General features: G+C 42.3%; 1 protein-coding gene across 4 annotated transcripts in view; it reads right to left on the bottom strand.

Annotated features, from left to right (window-relative positions):
* The window catches only part of NRP1 (neuropilin 1), a 137,405-nt gene extending 119,045 nt beyond the window's left edge, over positions 1-18,360 (bottom strand). For all 4 annotated transcript variants that reach the window (XM_065872801.1, XM_065872802.1, XM_065872803.1 and 1 more), the window contains exons 1-2: positions 18,288-18,360; positions 14,744-14,918 (exon numbers count right to left, since the gene is read on the bottom strand). In XM_065872801.1, coding sequence (XP_065728873.1) covers positions 14,744-14,918; positions 18,288-18,360 — 248 coding nt within the window. The remainder of the gene's footprint in view (positions 1-14,743; positions 14,919-18,287) is intronic.
* Between the last annotated feature and the right edge of the window lie 900 nt (positions 18,361-19,260).

Genomic DNA, 19,260 nt, shown 5'->3' with positions numbered 1-19,260 from the left:
AAGTTGAGAGCATCACAGCCGGGAACAAACTCGATGCTCAGCCAACCATTGCCTCGGCCAGACATTTTCTATATGCATCTTGTTTGGTGCAAGAGCCAGGTCCCCAGGGGGCCTGTCTTGGAACTGCAGGGGAAGCTAATGAGGATCCACAAGCTGGAAGGGCACAGAGGGCACAGAGGGCACAAAGGACACTCCTGCTGCAGCAGCTCTCCTTTGTTTATCACTGTCTTCCTGGAATGTAAGCGCCACGAGGGCAGGGCATGATGCTCTAAACCCAAACAGTAATCGGCACATACTAGGTAGTCAGTAAATGCGTAGTGAATGAGTGAATGAATGAGGTAGCAGGCAACAGTTGAGCTATTAGAGGAGGCATTCTGGTGTCCAAATAAACAATGCTTTACAAAGTGCCTGCATGTATCCCAACTTTCAAGTTTGTGAGTTCTGAATTTATTACCATGTGTATTTTTTTTTCTAAGTCTATGTCATGATGAATGTTTAACAGTGAACTCGTGTTCATCATCCATCTCAGGGCCTGTGCAATCAATACATAAACCAAACCCTCAAACACTGATAAGAAACATAAATAGTTTAAAATCTCAAGGTCAGGCCCAGGAAAACTGTAATGACAAAAATAATGGGGGTTGACAGTTCGAGTTCTTTTTTTAGGACGGTGTTTAGAAATACTAGACATTTTTCAATTAAACCTGGGAATTAGCTAAATAACTTTAGACGTTAGGCCACGATTGATCATTCGCTTTAATAAAAATATGGCTCAGGAGGACCAAACAGAGGAGAAAAGTACAATTAGCACGTTCATTCATTTCAGGTCCTGTTTACATTTGCATCTTGAACGACTCGGGCTTATTTTTTTAAAGTAAGTTTCCTGCCTGTAATAGAATCATTAACATTCACCTTTATTGGTAGCGCATCTGTGTTTAAATTCTTCAGAAGCACCTAGTCAAATGTGCTAAGGAAAGGACAAACATAGAAGGACAGCAGATTGTATCCACATCTCTGCCCCTGTTCAGCCTTTGGCAAGCTGCTTAGTCTTTCAATATTTGGGTGATTTCATTCTACAATGGGTCTGGTACAAATAAAGGATGTCCCAAGGATGGGTGAATTAACCTGTGGTTATAAAGAGTTTTGAAATGATGATGTGCTATCAATGCTAAGTCAAATTATGAAATTACACCTTTGCAAAAATGCTATTGCGGGAATAGATGAATCTGAACATTGTATTTACAGTGTGATTTGCTTCTGAAATAGAATATTCATAATGGGCCTCAGCAGGCGACCACGAAGTGCCATCTTCTCTCCTGTTGATAGACCGCAATTTCAGAAAATGATTTTTTACAGTGGCGTCTGAATAAGCGCCTTAACTCAAGGCTGTTTTACAAACAGATACATAGCTTACACTGCCATGGAGACATAAAGAGTGAGGTGGGATTCATGAACAAAATCGCTGTTGTCATTCCTTTGTACTTTTGCCAATGTAATCTCTGTTCTTTACCATCTAATTTTAACAAGCTATGTTGAACAAAAAGATAAGGTAAAAGCTACTTCTGTGTTAGTGATCAAACCCGAGTTTAGGTTAATACTCAGGTTATCAACTGCAGTTAAATTACCCTTCGAACTTGGCCTGTGGCTCATCTAGTTTCAAGAACAAACAACTCATTCCTACAGAGAATTTCCGTAGCCTGCAAATGTTATATTCGGCAACAGCAGAACAATAAATGAGTATTTCTGAGGCCACATTCCTAGTTCTTTTAAATAAATGATTCGCTAAAACAGGCCTGTTCGTGGGTAAGATTAAGGTCTAGGTGAAAAAGTGAATGATTCCTTGGAATAAATGCGGCCAAAATAGTTTAAAATGCCTGACACAATTGGGGGGTAGAAAACGGACATGAAATCTGTGTCTTGGAGAAAAAAAAGCAGTAGGCAGAGGCTGTGTTGCAAAAGGCAGGGGGGGGGGGTCTGGGCTGAGCTGGGGTAGCTTGGAGAGAGAAGTGGGAGGGATGAGGGGTCTTGTTAAAAACCAAAGAAAGGATCGGGAATCAGGGCCAGGCTGAATGGGCAGAAAAGGCATGTTTGGAATTTGCTCCTGTGGCACCAGGGTTCCCCTGCATAAGCTGAGTCCTGCTATGTTAGAGGCAAAAGGGGCTCATTGCGCGGGACCCAACCCTCCCATCTTACAGACGAGGAAACGCAGGTGCAGAAAGATGAAACACGCGAGCCCACAGCTATTTGGAGGCTGTCACTTCTAGAACTCAGGATCACGATGGGCTCCTAGAGGCATCACACTGACCACTAAGCCAGTCTCCGGAGGGAACTGTGAACGTGAAAGCACAGGACGGACCCAAAGGAGAACAAGTTGAGGGCATGATCCGCTGGCCCTCTGCCTCAGCCCCAGCTCATCTTTCCCCCCGCAGGGAAATGGAAGAGCTTATCATACGAGTCGTTCTATTCTCTGGATGCAGACAAACCTGAGATGGGAAAGTGAAGGGCTATGGGTTTCCTGACCAGAGATGTCACACAGACATCCAGAAATACCCCAGAGAACTCGTGTAAGGTCATGGCGTCAGGGAGGCAGCAGGAATGTGGAAACCAGCCATGGTGGCTGAGGTGCTTGCTGTTGTGGACATGGCCATGCACCTGCTACTTCTTTGTCCCTCCCTCTTGGGTTGACACTTGCCTATCGTGACACACAGCTTTAAGAAATGCTTAGCAAACACTGTTATGGTGAGAAAGGTGAGAGCCGGGAGAGCAACTGAAACCCCTCACTACCCACTTCAGCAAACGCCTTGGGCTGACTCGGTCTGTCTGCTCTCCAGGACAGCCTCTTGACGTGGCTGCTCTAGGACACAGGGCTTGGTTTTTACCTGGTGACGTGGACAAACATATTTACAACACTCAGCACAGGATGCATCCCGTGTTGCTCTTTCTAAGGGCGAGGTTCACGTTCTACATCTTCCCCCAGCAAGCCTGCTGTGAAGTTAACATGTGCATTTATTGCGGTTGCCAGCTGGAATGGAAGGCGGCTCTAAATTATTTGTGTGAAATTTAGGTAAAGGTGGTTTGGATGTGAGCCCAGATAGTAATATACAATAGACAAAGTTTACAGAGTTGTGATACAAAGTCCCAAGAGTTTGGGGATGTCAGAACATGCTCAGCAACCTGGACTGTTGCTACAAGGTTAATACATTTGATGCCTCTAACCCCAAAACAGATTGTGGAGATGACTGTGAAACAGAAAGAAGAGATTTCTGTCAAGCAGTATCTCTGCATCTTTTTTGAGATTTAGCTAAAGCTACTCACATGTAGAAATTCTAGGCTTTTCAAAGTAGAGGTTTTTAGAGGAAACATGTAAGTTTGACTCCACTACCCTGGAAAATGAAGGGTTTACCTTATAAATGAGAAGTGTAAGTGTGCATGTTCGTAGTCTAATTAAGTTAGAGCTTTTCCCGGGCAGCTGACTCGGTTCTTTGGCGCTAGATGAACACGCTGAGAAGGATGTCAGTCAGCCAATTCAATTCGGCAAATATTAATTGAGCAGCTGCTACAGGCAAAGCACTGTGGGAGGCTCTGCCAGGGCTGGGAAACACTCTCAGCCCCTGCTCTGGAGCATCTTCCAAACTAGCTGGGTGAACAGTGGTAGAATATTAATGATTATGACCAGACACAGAATACTGGAAGGAACATGAGTGATGCATAACCATAGTTCTTGGGGGGGTGTCCGAGGACAGAGAAAGAGACCGCATTTAATCAGAAATGGCTTTCAGAAGGAAGCATCACTGTGGGTAGGGCCGGATGATTCAGGGCCACACGTTGACAGGGAGACGCAGGTCTGTGTAAGGCACTGACCCCTCGTCCGTCTGGGAAGGAAACAGCCCGTGAAGAGGCGTGAGATAGGAAAGCAGGAGTGACTATGAAGAACTCCAAGGCGGCCACTTTGGCTGAACATAAAAGAGAACCACAGGAGAAAGGCCAGAGAGGCAGGTGGGAGCGACATGGTTTCATTTCTAGTTGAATTGAACTCGTAATTCAAGGTTGAGAAACACAGATAAAGCAAGGGGGGAACGGGGAACTCTCCATGTTTCTAAGTGGCGGGCGGGGTGGGGGGAGAAGGAGGAAAGCCCCATTCCTGAGGCTAATGTGTCAGCACCAGGGATTGGTTAACAAGTGTTGGAATTTGAGTGCTAACAGGAGAAACATAACAGAAAAGATAGATGCGATGGATATTGTAGTTACATGATTTAGAGGCTTTCAACTGATGTGCGGGATGAATAGGAATCAAGAGATGCCCCAGAGTCTCAAGGGTTCTGGACCGTGTTGTGCAAAAGGTGAAAGAAATTCAGGCCGAGAAAAGGCCAGTGGTTTGGGGCATGAGAATCGTCACTGGAATCTAACATCTGCGCAAACAATTCAGTCAACTGGAGGGGAGAGGACTTAGGCTGAGAAGGGTTAAGGGAGAAAGTGGAGTTCTGGGTCGTAGACACCACATTCAAAGCCCTTGGCAGTCATAGGAAAGGGAGAGAGAGGTGAGAGATTAGTCTGAAGAGTAACAGGTCCAAGGAGGGTTTCTTTTACTCACGAGTGGAAAGTTCTACAGAATCTGTTGGACCGGGGAGGCCCACAAGGTCCCACAAGAAAGAAAAGGCCTCCTGCTGGACCCCCCAGCCATACACAGCTGTGGTCATTTCAAAGGAAAACAGTGCTGGGGGAACTCTGAGAGGCTGCAGACATCATTTTTATCACATACGACCATTCCTGAGGGTGAGGTGACGAGAAGAGTCTAAAATAGTAATCTCTTCTCAGCCACTATCCTAAGAGCCTCCCTGCGGACGTGCTTTTCTTCGAGGCCACCAAGAATCACCCCCTCCGCCCGGCCCCACTATTGGGAAATCTGTCCTAACCAGAAATGGGGGGAAGGAGATGGCAAGGTGAAAGGGGCTGAGGCTGCTAGGAACTGAGGGAAAGCGGGGAGGATGGAAGGGACCATCAGTTTTAAAACACTGATTTTCCCAGCTGCTTTTCACTATGAATTTATAATACAAAATCCATGTAGTTTCCTCTCTCTTGGACACAACTGTAACGGCACTATTTGGTTTCACTGATTGGGAAGAACGGACATCCCTGTTGTAATAACCACCATGACACTGGCTCCTGCCTTAAAGGATGGGTTGGTTTCCCATTGGATCGTACTGAATATATTTATAAGTCCGAAGGCACACCTTGGCAAATAATGGCTCTTTAAAGGCCATTAATGCTATTATCAAGTTTGTGACACTGAGATAGCATCTTCCTTGAATTTTCCAGAAACTCTACCCATCCAGATTTTTATTTTTTATTTAAAAAACTTTTTTTGGAGTATAGTTGATTTTAAATGTTGTGTCAGTTTCTGCTGTACAGCAAAGTGAATCAGTTATACATGTACACATACCTACTCTTTTAAAAATTCTTTTCCAATATAGGTCATTACAGAGTATTGAGAAGAGTTCCCTGTGCTATACATTAGGTCCTTATTAGTTATCTATTTTATATACAGTAGTGTAGATTTTTAGAAGACTGCAATTATGACACACTTAACCAGCCAATTTATTATAAGAACATTCAGAAATTCTTGTTGGCTGAATACACATTGAGCATGAGATACCATCTCTATTGTGGTTGTGTGCCGTGCTCTTGAAATATTTATGTGTCTCCTCCCAAGGATGCAGACTTTATTGTTTACAGTCTGAACTTATTTTAAGGAAGAAAACCTGCGGATGCAGTTCCTGTTAGAGTAATACCTAGGCTTTATTTAACATATTTACCTTGTATTCCTAAGATATTTCCACCTACGTTATCTCATCCACGTTGTGTTATTAAGATTGGGAGAGAAAGGAAAGCATTTTGTTTTCTTCAGAAAGAGAAGGAAAAAGATTAACTGAAGCTGTGTCTAGGTAGACACAGACCTTGAGGTCGTTCCGTCTTCCTCAGCCATGCTGTTAACACTGTCAAACCACAGTATTAATGGTGGCATAACCAAGCCATTCATAGATTGCAACCCTGCCCATATGACCTGTGTCCTGTCTCATAGATGGGAATGCACGGCAGAGGGGCAATTATAACCCACGTCCCTAATTCTCACCAGAACACTTTTTCACAGGGAGCTGCTAACATGATCCCCTGACAATCAGAAATCCCCAGTTCGTGTTAATGAGCTAACACACACACCAGGCACGATGCTAGCACAGCTACAGAGGGAAATGAGGATGTGCCTTGAAGGACTGAACCAGTGTAGCCTAATGGTTACTCAGTAGGGGCCTCAGCCAGGGACAAAGAAATTGGCACTGGAATAAAAGGTAAGGAGAATGCAAATTTTTTTCCTTGGAAAAAAAAAAAAGGAAGCTTCCAATCAGTGCTAACTCCCCCCACCCCCTGACCCTTCCCTCAGCTGAATGTCAACAACCTTCGATGAAAAATCAAGTTATGGGCTACCCCTTGTAGGTGCTACTACACCTAAAAAACAACATAATCCTGAATCAGACCAAGTCAACCCAGTGCCACCAACTTTGTGGGGATCCGTGTCCTTCATTGTCTTTGAGTCAAGAGTGTGTTCTTTCTTCTTTAAATTTGGAAATTTAGTGCCTTCTAATTTTGTAAAGCTATCTAGCCAGGACTAAGATTTTGACCACATCTTAACTTCTTCCGTGCCATTTCAGTGACCAAGGGTATCTTACACAACAGCAGGCCTGCTCACAGCATCTGGTGGTTACAGAGTCAGATGAGGACTTGAAATCGTGACTACACTGACTGGCCTTTGCCTCCTCTGGCTGTTCTAAAGAAATGTAAGAACTCGAATGGGGAGACATTCAGCATCCTCTTTCAGACGGGACTTGGCTGTGCTCTCCGTGACATGCCAATCTATCACAGAAGCAACAAGCCATCACCTCCAACCTGTCCGGCTGCTTGTACAAGTGTCTGAACAGATAAAAACAAAATACTCTGGAGCACTGGTTTCTTCTCAAAAAACACTCTTCTGTTTCTCATAGGGACCCAGTGCCTTGAGCAAACATTCTCTCTTTAACCCTTACAGAGTCACTGTGGCCAACACAAGTATCGAAATCTTACAAATAGGGGAGCTGTGGGAAAGCAAAACTTTCCTGCTATTTGCCTGAAATTCAGTGAATGAGGGGTGTTTGGAAGAGAACCCAGTCTTCTTAGTCCTGGGCTTGTGAGGATCTGGTATACAGCTGGTACAGCTGGTATCTCATATGTCCCTTGAACTAACTGTATAAATGGAAACTTTGGGCTGCCTGGTTACCAGGCCTTCAAATAAATATTGTATTTATGTGTGTTTTGTGTTTTCAAACTCCATCAACCGAAGGAACCAGAATTCAGATACACCCCCTGCCGCATCCACCGCAAATTTCATTGCTAAGACAAGTTTTGACTCAGTGGAAAATCATCAATTTGTTGGAAGTTTCTGTGCACAAGGCTTCACTTAATCCAAACTAAGAGTTTAAAATTTAAGTCCTTCCTCAGAATCAGCTGGTTTGTATTTAAATTCTTGTGTGTTTCATAGAAGAAAACGGCTGCTGAATAAAAAGTAGTCTAGTAATATTTCATTCGAATTTTCGCATTCAAAAAGTATATCCCAAGCCGCTTCAATCACAAAGATGGAAAGATATTTGGTGCAGCAGCTGAGCATTTGGGGTCAGTTAATTTCACTTTTCTAAGCCTCAGTGCTATCATCTGCAAAACAGGATGATAAAAAGATTAAGTGAAATGAAGTCCGACGAAGCACAGAGTGTTTAGTGAGCACATGGCAGCCACAGAGGACTAAGCAGCAAGAACCAGCCACGACGACTCCTTTCTATCAACGTTACGTGGCAGCCTGGACGGGAGGGGAGTTTGGGGGAGAATGGATACACGTACATGTATGGTTGAGTCGCTTTGCTGCGGGCCTGAAACTATCACAACATTGTTAATCGGCTATACTCCAATATAAAATAAAAAGTTTAAAAAATTTTTTAAAAAATTAAGAAATAAATATTCTATTGATGACTTAAATTAAAGGAGAAAAAACACGTTGACCATAAATAAGATATAAGATATGTGCAATACAGACCTGGGCTTGATGAGGAGAAAAACTACGTTACAAGCAATTGAATGGACAGAAGCCAAAAGTTTTTTTTTTTTTCCTCTCCGTGCTTCTGCAGAATTTAGTAGAATTCTGAATGAAAGCAGTTCACCTTCTGTGCTATCTGTAAAGACTAAATGACTTCAGCTGTAAGCCATCATAATGTGTTTGGTGTGCTTCACAGCCAGTCTGAGGGTTGTCCCGACCTTGTGTCATCCTAACTGACCTGGATACGGGACACAGTTCAATCAACCAGAGAAGAGCAGGAAATATCTTCTTCGGAGGTGCTATGTTCTGCCAGGTCACTGACTCCTACAGTCAGGATTGATTACAAACACCCAATTAAGAGGCATTTGGAACCTGATCTGAACACTAATCTTGTCTCTTGTTTTTCTTCAGGCTTAATGATCAGCCTTGATGAATACTACAACGACCATTAGTTAAGTCTATTTTATAGTCTCCCTCACAAGCACGCACACGCACATATGTGTTTGTGTATGTGCTTCTCCGAAGGATGTCAGCACGCATACAAGTATCACGTTTTACGCTGGAAGGAAAGGAGCTGATAATACGCATGCCGGCTGCAGGCATATGTCTCCCTTGGATCAATTTTGAAGGGCCGCCTCCCCAAAATGAAATCTGGTTGGAAATGCCAGGCACATGTTGATTCAATTGGATAAGATTTCAACTAATCTTCTCATAAAGGTTGCTTCTTTCAAATTACGGAAATGCCCAACACACAACGACCTTGTAATACTCAAAATTCATTATGATCCAATGTGATTGCTTATAGGAAGAAATAATAAAGGAAATTAATTTTATTAAACACATGGAGCTCTTTTCAAATTAAATCAGTGCTAATGCGGAAAGAAATCAAAAGGAAGAAAGTAGATGATTATCTGTTTGAGCAGCAACAAAGGATGCTGCAGGTGGTAGCAACCACACTGACATCCGCTGTTCTGAGAAGAGTTCATTTCTACCCATTCAATAGTTTTTTAATTGAATTTAGCTTGGTGGTGGTGCCTCTCACGTTGCCCATGTTGGGAAGTTACTTGAGATCAAAATCAGCAATGAAAAGATGAGGAAAAATAAAGCAAAGGAAGATCGTTCTGAATTTGCCTGGCATAAAAAGCAGGCTCTTGGACCAAAAACTTTGTGTTTATTTTAACATAACTGTAGTATAAGCAAGAAATATATTTCTATAGTAGTCAAAGAAAAACAATTAGAAAAAATGCTTCAGTAAGACTGTTTTTGGATTAGAACATGTTTTTCTATCCCCATTCCAAAGAGTTTGGTGATCTTCAAAGGACAGTACATCCAGACTTCAAGACTATAGATGAGTTTTGTCTGATTTTGAAATTCATAAAAATGGAATCACAGAAGTCAGGATGGCAGCTGCCCTTGAGGCCAAAGGTCAGAGACTTAAAGTGGACAGGAGGTGGCCTCTTCCTAGGAAGCTGGAAACGTTTGCTCTGGTTCGGTTTATATGGGTATGCTCACTTTGTAAAACTGTATCAAATGTTACACTTACTTGTATATTTTTCTAGATATAGATTATAATTTAATATATTTTTATATTTAGTATAGAAAAAAGAGAATTATTTTGGCAAAAAACACCCACTGTTTTCCATAAAACAAAGTCCTTGTTTGCTTTGGTCTAAGTGATGCTCTAAAACCCAAGTCTAGGACTAGGGGTACGCCCATGCCTCAGATACAAAAAAACTCACTAATCAGGCTAGATAAATACTTTAATGCAATTTAAAAAAAATAAAATTAATGCAAAAATCCATGCTGAACAAAGATCAAAACAAAAAATATAACTTAGGGAAACCAAAAATGGAACTTTTAGTCCCCAAATTCCCTATAACAACAAAGTTACCATTGTATAATTACATTTTCAGGAAAAATCAGATTTGAGGAGCTAAGGGAAGATTAATTTTCATTCAGTGAGTTTATATTCTATGAAAATAAATGGTGTTTCAAAGTTTATAACAGCTTAGGAAATTTTAAAAGTAGCATTAAAGACAATGTGTGATTTATTCCAACAAAATCCCTAGACTTGAGTATCGTCTCTACTTAATTACAGTTTTATGTGTCTAAACTTCATATGAAGTTACAAGAGTGAAATCTTCCTTTGATTGCACTGAATTAAGAAAAAGACACCAATTTATTGGTTACACAAAGAAAAGGCTACAAATCGTCATGATAGAAAAGCATTTATGGGATGTTAGCCTTGCGTCTTGGTGAAATCCTACGAAACAGCCCTGACAAATCAGGCAGTGAAGTCAGGAAGTTGTCACTCAGAAGACCTCCCTTCTCCCCCATCACCACCACATTTTTAGACTCTCTTTCTGGAGCTTCACATTCATTTTCCTAATGTTTTTAACCCAATGTCTGTGAAATTTTTATTGCTCCCCAGATGACATCTGATCTGAATGTAACCACACACCTCCTTGCTCAGCAGTATTTGTCACAAACCATTATAAATTATCATGCTGATAGTTTGCATTGCTGGGAAACCGGAAAAGCTCCATAAATTCTAACTACTGTATCAATGACATTCTTGTTTATTATGCAGAAATAAAGTTTTATGAGAGTCAAGATGGCCGCTTTACCACCGAAGGAAACTCCAGTGGAGTAAAACCCAATCAGCTCAGTGTAAGTTCTGAAAACCATTTTCAACGCACCATGAACACTGCCTTCTGACCAACACTCTGCAGGTGGGTTTTTCTTTCTTTCCTGCTTTTAACTCTGCTTTGACACTTCACAAGCATGGAGGAGTTTGCTGGTGCAAAAGAGAGAAATCAGATTCCTCCTTTTCTTCTCCATTCAGAACATCCTATAGCCGCCTCCAGTATCAACATCACAATAAAACCAGGCACAGACTAGTTAGCTAGAAATCCCAGCCCAAGATTAGCCTGCAGACAGATGCTCTATGGCTCCATGGATTGACTGATTGATACCACACCTTGTTCAATGAAAGAATTCAGGGAGTTCTCATATTATGTTTTTGATGCTTATTTGTAATGAAACGTGATTCAGGGGTGGCATACACATAGATGGTTGAATTTTTAAAGCTACCAGGCACAACGTGGACATTCATTTTCCTTAAGGCAATATCCTCCCCCACACCCCCCCCACCCCCCGCCCGCCCCACCCCCACCCCCACCAACCACTGTAAAAACCTTTCTGTAAGGTTAGCACAGGTTAACTATGTACTGGGCCAGTCCTGGTACTCTTCACATGAAAATATGTGATTGTGTGCATTTCACTGTATGGTTAAAATTATGAGAGAATATTTTAATTTCATGATAAAGAAAACAATAAAATAGAAATAAAGGTATTTTTCCTACCAGAGCTTGGCTATTTAATTACTTATTTATTCCTACACTCGAAGAAACAATTGTTTACTTGGGTCTCCAGGATGTTTTGCAATAAGCAAATTGTGAAGGAATCAATTTCTTGAGCGCTCCCATTATGAAAGCTGACTGTTCGAATACGACAGTTTCAAGAGAAATGCAGGATGTATTGTATGCGGATCATCCCCATTATTGGATTAACACATTTAGTTTGCTTAGTTTCCTATGTCCAAATGTTCTAACAATCACCAAGTTGTTAAAGATATCCTAAGAATGATAATAACGGCTTCTGAGGGGAGCTTCTAGCTTTTCAAAGGGCTTTCATATCCACTACCCTATTTTATCTTACTATAAAACGGGAACAGCAAGTACTTTTTACTGCTATTAGACATACAATATAGCTGAGACAAGGAAAGACATTAAATATCTCAAATAAGACAAACGGCTTGTTCTTAACAGAAATGATAAGTAAAAGCTTCCCAGTTCTCTAAACGTGATGTGTCATCTCAAATACATTTTTGGAAGTAGCTTAATATAAACTAAAAAACCCCACAATCCACCAAACCCCCAAAATCTATACTTTTGCACATCCAACATAAACTTTGGAAGTCTATGAATTTATTCCTACAGGAGTTTCTGGTGCTTTCCATTTTGCTAGGGAATTCTAACCCCCTGTAGATTTTAAAGCTGTGGATTCTTCTCACAACCCAAAGGAGATAATTGTGCCACATGTGTAGAACTTTCAGCTGCAACCTTCAACAATAACCAGGAGTCATGTGGACCAGTCAGGAAAGATAGTGATGGCAAATGTCTTAAGTTGGTCTTTCTATATCATTTTTGGAATTTTCATTGATAAAACAATCAGGTAGCACCACTTGGAAACATGGCACAAAGATATTTTCCAGGGCCATAATCTCCATTGACCATATCAAGCTAAAGGTATCAGTCTTCAAGACTGGGCAGGAGATGGCTCCTTCACAGAGAACAAATACTCACTTGCTACAATTAAAAAAGCACCTTATTCTGTAGCATTAAAAAACAAAAACAAAACTCACCATCATAATTACAGAAACAATCTTCTTGGCCTTGTCAGTTTCTTGCTGATATCACTTAAAGGGTCCCTTACTCTGAGTTATAATTATCCCTGTTCTTATCATCTTTAAATAACAAAACTAACAAAAAAGTTTGCTCCCCCCATCCTACCATACTCTACCTCACATCATGATATGGCAGAGAATTATTTAAGGCTTGCTGCGTGCCAGACACTTGTAAACACTTTACACACATTATCTCATTCAACTGGCTTCCCCTTCTTACACTCCTATGCAGTTGGGTGCTGGAGCTGGCTCACACCAGCTCACGAGAACCAGATGTACACAGTTCTTTGCAAGTCTGTGCACAGTGACATCACTGTAGCTTGAAACTGGCCATGGTAGGAATATTTACACTACAGAAATCGGCAAATATCACAGATCAGGACTTGACCTATCCCCTCCCTAGATCCAGTTGTTAACATTGACCAGCATACCACTGCTAATAACTATTCTGAATTCCTTAACTGTTATATTACATATATACATGGTCAAAACTCTCAGATCAGGAATTAGTAAGCATGAGTTTACTGAAATCTAACAGCATCTTATTTTGAGGAATAATGTTATTACTTGAGTGTGTTTTACCAGAGTTTCTTAAAAATATCTCCTATAGCAGTTTAAGTATTGGTAAAATGCAAAACATAAAACAAAACAAAATAAAATGAAATGGAAAACAAGTCTCCAATTTGTCTAGGTGACTGACATTGTAAAAACCACCATACAGAATACTGGCCAAAAAAAAAAAAAAGAATTCCCTGTTTCCAAGAAGTTACTGGAACACTCTATTAATGTCAACCTTCACACAAGATTAAAAAGTCAATATAATGCCCTGAAGCACTTCTGAATCACAGAACAAAGATTCAATTGAAATTGGCATAATTTTACCTGTAGTGTTCCACTGATTATTTGGAAATTGACCAACAGGACACGAATGTATGCTAATTCTCCAGGCACCAGATGTTGAATTAACCAGATGACCTCATCTCCCTGACCATGAAAAACTAGTTTACCCCACCAAACCAACAGGTTCTTGAGGACTTCTTGCATATTTTCATACTATTCTTTTCTTCTCTAAAAGGGTTATGTGTTGGCAAAGAAAATATCTTAAATAATGTAACTCATTTGAAAACTTGGGAAAACATATCAGTCTTTGAGAAACACTTTAGAAGTGAGATTTAAATAGATTACTTGCCTTTGCTAAAACTATATATCTAAACATCACTGAAGGTTGTTATTCAGGTTCAAGTCTCTGGAGAATACACCATGTGCAGTGTGCCAGAACGGGATGACACAGATAAAGACAGAGACAGGTGGTCTGCTGCATGGATGTCCAGTGAGAAAAGCAAACCTGGATCTGAGTGGACTGCCACTTGCAATGTTCAAACATACTTTCCAACTGTGGAAAGCAAAACCTACACACAGTTCTTTCATACGAAGTGAGGAAATATAATTTAGACTGTCCCTCTAGTGAGAATGTTTTCATAATAATGAAACCTGGTATAACTTCATGCTTAGTAACTTAACCATAGCAGGAGATAGGAATGCAAAAGCACATGAACAAACATTATATTCATCGTGAATTAACAGTTCTTTTAGCATGTTCCATAAGAGATCTGCAGTTATTAATCTACTATAAAAATCCCTCATTAGACTTACCCTATAGTCCTCATTTTTTTTTTCAATGACCATTTGCTTTGGTCACGTCAAACTCAGTAAGATAAACACAGTTCTTAGATCACAAAACATGCCCCAGATTTGTTTAAAAAAAATACCCGACCTCACCATCTGCCAATGCACTATATGAGCGTGACCTATGATATTTAGTAAGAACTCAAGTGAGAGTTTGGGTTTCTAATTCTTCACCTTTCCAGGAAAAAAAGACGCATATATACACATTTCTTAACAAAAGAGTTCCAAAACCAAAAGTGTTAACAGGAAAAAAGAGTATGAGAAATTACACATTTAAATATAATCTCCCTGGTTTAGGGAACTCAGAAATCACTTAACATAATTTAATTTCCATACCATTGACACATGATCTGGCCTAGATCAGAATCCCTCCTGGATCCATTTACATTCTAGGTGGTTCACAGACTCCCCCCCCCCATAGACACCTGCGCCCACTAGATGGTGCTGTGGCGCCCTGTTCAAACATTCTCACTTACTTGCAGTCTCTGTCTTCCAAATCGAAGTGAGGGTTGAAGTTAATCATAATTCTCTGATATGGGTCAGGAGCCTGAATCAGCCATTCACATTTTTCACTTGGGTGATAAGAATGAGGATAACCAGGAGATGTAAGGTACCCGGGGCTTTCGATTTTTATAGTATCTCCACATTTATCTGCAATAAAAATAATATTTTAGTAGACCTTTTCCTGACAACCAGTTAGGTATTCTAAATTTACATATAAATGACCGGTTATTAAACATTCCATAACTCTTTAAGGGGAGCTCCAAGAGGCGCTTGCAGGTCCTTCAGGTGGCGCCAATACCAACACACCACCAAAGGACACTCTTTGATCTCAGGAAGTCGGTTCAGGAGGAGAGCGGACTGAGATCTGATAGGACTCCACCCCCACCCCACACAAAGTTCCCTCCCAAGAAAAAGGTCTTCTAGCATTAAAAACATTAAGTCCCCTCAATGGATGTTAACATGGTCCCCAGGGAGCCTCTGCTAGACTTAATTATCCCCCCAGAAGTGTAATTGCATTAAGGAGCAAGTTCTAAGTGAAGGCGACTAAAAGATGCTATTTGACCCTTTGTGTTGCTTTTTGATGATAAGCCTGGTCTGTGTCATTGATCAGTGGGGATTGTCATCCAGGATTTCAATTGGCTTAGAGCCAGACCTTTTGTTGTTGTTGTTTTATCTGCCTGTAAACCTAAGTGATTTTGAGTTATCTCTGCTTTTGAGATCCAGATCATCAGAGAACAAAGTATATGTGGTGAAGCAGAAATAATTCTGCTCTACTGCTCCAAGTTGCTCAGTCTTGGAGACCAGATCAAAGTAACTGGGCAGAAAGAAAAATAAATAGCTACACAGCATTAATTCTAATTACCTACAAGTTGGAAAAAAGCTCCACCACAGGGAGGTCTGGGTATCACATATGATGAGCTACACTGTCACAGTTTAGGAAAGGTGAGCTAACAAGCTTTGAGCCCTCCTTCCAAAAAACCCAAAAGCCAAAGTGATTCACTAAGAGCCAAAGAAACCAGTCTCTGGGCTGCTTTATTGTTCAGTGTGGACCCTCATTGTCACTTTTAATGATGGATTTCATATTGGAGAGCCTCAGCCTGCAATGCTGCCACATTTACTGATGCTTAATTTCGAGCAATAAAAATTTGGTGCATAAACTATGTAAGAGGAACAGGTATGAAAGCAGTGAAATATATAAGCCTATCAATCACAAATTTTCAGTAATGGTATATATAGATTTTAATATTGCATCTAATAGATTCCCTGTGGAAAGCGAATGGCATTCTTTGCTCTCAGCATGAATTTATAAATCTACAGAATTTTATTACAGGAAAACCAGGTCAAATGGAAATGAAAGATGAAGTGCACATCAAAAATACATAAAGCTACATGCATTACAGAAATCATTTCCCATAAATTAAAAAGAAGATAATATAAGTTACATTGTTTTTCTCAATTGCTAGATGTTTTTGACTTTGTTTCTTAGACTGGGGGTAGCCTTATATGGGTTTCCTTTGCCTTGGCTTTTAGAAGCTTAAGGTTTGCCAAGAAGAAATGATGTTGTAACCGGAGTTCAGAATCTCAGCTAATGATCATATTGGGCTCTGTTACGTGATTCTGCCGAGGTTCTTGCATTATTTTAAATGTGCAGAAAACTTGGAAAGCGACCCCATCTCATTAAGTCTCCTCCAGCTCTGTACAAACATCATGGCAGTGTCTGGCATCTGTTAGACGAGTGAAATAAAACAGCACTGCTTGTAGCCACTCGACAGAGTCACTTCAGAAGACATTTAGGTGGATTCAGTACCACACCAGAGCTCTTTAATCTGTGACTTCTGAGAAAGTGACAGTGTAATAAGATAATGCGGACTCCTAGACTCCCTGGCTCTGTTAAATCTCTCTAACAGTTGATTAAGAAAGAGCAGTTTCTAACGATTCTGGACCATTAGTCCTAAATAAGGTTAATGAATTAATTTAGCAGACCCTGGTACTTGGAGGAGGTGGACATGGCTGGAAGAGGTCTGCTGAGCTACAGAGGCATTAACTGGCTCTGGTCCCTGCAAGCACAGCAACATGGGTTTAACTAGTCAAGTCACCGACTGAAGCTCAGGGTCTCAGCCTTCCCCAGATTTCTGTGAAGAAAATTAAGAAGTATATATATTTCTCATGTAGGTACATACACATACACCCCCACACACAGACATATGGAGCTCACAACCTAAAGTCTGAAAGCTATTTGCATTGGATTTCAAATCCATCCTATGAACACCACCACCGATTTAATCTCCAGAGTTGTGGAGGCAGAGGTTGGGTTGCTGTAATTTCTAAAGTCTAACCACTTGAGCTCTTTCAATTGGAGTGAATGTTATTTCGTTCCCTGCCAGACTATAGGAAGATGCCATCATCCGAGGTTCATTAATAAATTGAACTCCACGTTCACAATTGTGTGTGTGTGTGTTTTGCTTCCAAGTGTATCTTTTAGAACACTGCTTGGTAGCTGTTGGGGAAATCGATTGCTTCAATCACGAAACCTCCAGAAAGCATATTAGAAAGATTAACTTCCATCGTAAAGATGTGATTTACATTCCTCTCGGTATGAACTCCTCCACTTGTGGTCTCTTATTAAAACAATATACCACCGTAAGTAGCGGATGGTCTTTCCTTCTAATTACTGATTGAAATCTAAGCCAGACAAAAGTAAATATTTGATAATTAGTTAATAATAATTGCTGTATCTTGACTTACTGTAAAGATAATGCCATCCCCTTGCTTCCACCTACTTTACCGTGTAAGTCAAACATGCCTACAACCAGATCCCATTTTAAAACACACTATTTAGGTTACAGGATACTGTTTATAACCCAGCACGGTCTTCCATTTACTTAACAGTGAGTGGTTTTAAAAGCTAAGTGGAAGCTGCAACTAGGTTGGGGATTTTCAGATATCCTGGTGCCTTACACTGTATATATCAGATCCTTTACTGACACGATGTAACTTTCATTCATACTCCAGACAGATCAGGGCCATTTACAAAAGCGGAGGAGGGAGTTACATCCACCAGCAAACCGCTATCTCCTGCAGGCACCCACCAGAGGAAACAGTTCGGGGGAGCTGCTCGAGAACCAGGAAGTTCTCCTGGTAAAGTGTTCATTAACTTTCAACAGCCATCAGATTTCTGAAAGGGCGTCTCATCTAATTTGCCTTTGGGAGGAAACATTATTAAGATAATTGGCGTGCTGCTCTGGGAAGGTAAGCAGTTCTGCCTTGTAGCGGAGGTAGGAAAACCTCCACGGCCAAACAACCAACTTCGGGAGGGAGTCAGAGCACTTGAAATCTCCCTGCCCTACACCGACTGATCTTATTGCTTGATTTCTCCGCCTGGATAAAAGTTTCCTTCGCCCAGGAGGCGGCTCTCCGCGGTGGATCCCGGCAGCTGGGCGCGGGTCCGGGGTCCGGACGCGGGCAGCCTGGAGCCGGGTTCACCCCCGTGGCCGCGCGTCTCCGCCTGTCACTTACCGTTGCGAAAAGCGCCGGCCGCCGAGAGGACCAGGGCGAGCGCGGCGCACAGGAGCGGTAGCCCCCTCTCCATCCTCCCTTCGCTGGGTTCCCGGGCAGACGCGGGAGAACCGAACGTGCAGGGAAAACAGAGCACCGGGGCGATCTCAACAATCCGGAGCGCTTCCACTCCTCCCAGAGCTGTAAAATCCTCAGTCCGTCTTGGAGAAAGGAAAGCGGCGAGGCAATGCCGTGATCCGAGAGAAACCCTCCTCTTTTTGTGTCTCAAGTCGCCTGCATCCTGTCATTTAGCTCCGGTTTCCTCTCTCTTTTCCCACACTTGTTCCTCTTCCAGGAGCCACTGCCCGGGCCATGTCTCAGAAAAAAAAAGGGGGGGTGGTGGTGGTGGTGGGAGGAGGAGAGACGTAGAGAAACGCACACCAACGCCAATTTCCAGAAAGAAAGAAAAAAAAAAAAAATCCGGCTTGTTTCTGGACGCGTTGGAGCCGAGGAGCTGGCGCCCAGGGGAGGTCCGAGGTGTCTGCGCGAAGGAGAGGAGCAAGCAATGAAAAGATGAGCGGGAGACGGAGTTGTTTCACCAACTGCACCCCTGCTTCCCCCACCTCCTCCTCCCCTCCCCTTCTGGAGCCCTTCCCTCGCTTCCTCCCGCCCCTCTCCCCGCACGGGCTCGCCAGCAATTGCCTGACAGGAGACGGGGAGGAACAAGTTTCCCTCCGTGTGCGTTCCCCGTGCGTCTGTCCGTCTCTCCCGCAGGCCCTGTTGGGACCTTCCCGGGAAGGGAGGCGCCGGGGGTCCGCGCCCAGGGCGGGCTGGCGGGTGTGTCTGGGGCGTCGAGGTCGGTGGCAGAGCCAGGGTCGAGCTGGCCCACCTAGGCGTGCTCGCTCGGACCCCCGGGGGGTCCCAGCCCAGGATCTTGGGGATCCGCCGCCGAGGCGTGCAGGGCGCTCGGGAGGTAGCGGCTGCTGCTCCTAAC

Source organism: Phocoena phocoena, chromosome 2, assembly GCF_963924675.1.
Source record: "Phocoena phocoena chromosome 2, mPhoPho1.1, whole genome shotgun sequence".
Lineage (NCBI taxonomy): Eukaryota > Metazoa > Chordata > Mammalia > Artiodactyla > Phocoenidae > Phocoena > Phocoena phocoena.
The sequence above is the reverse complement of the archived record's forward strand: the minus strand, read 5'-3'. Positions and strand labels throughout refer to the sequence as shown.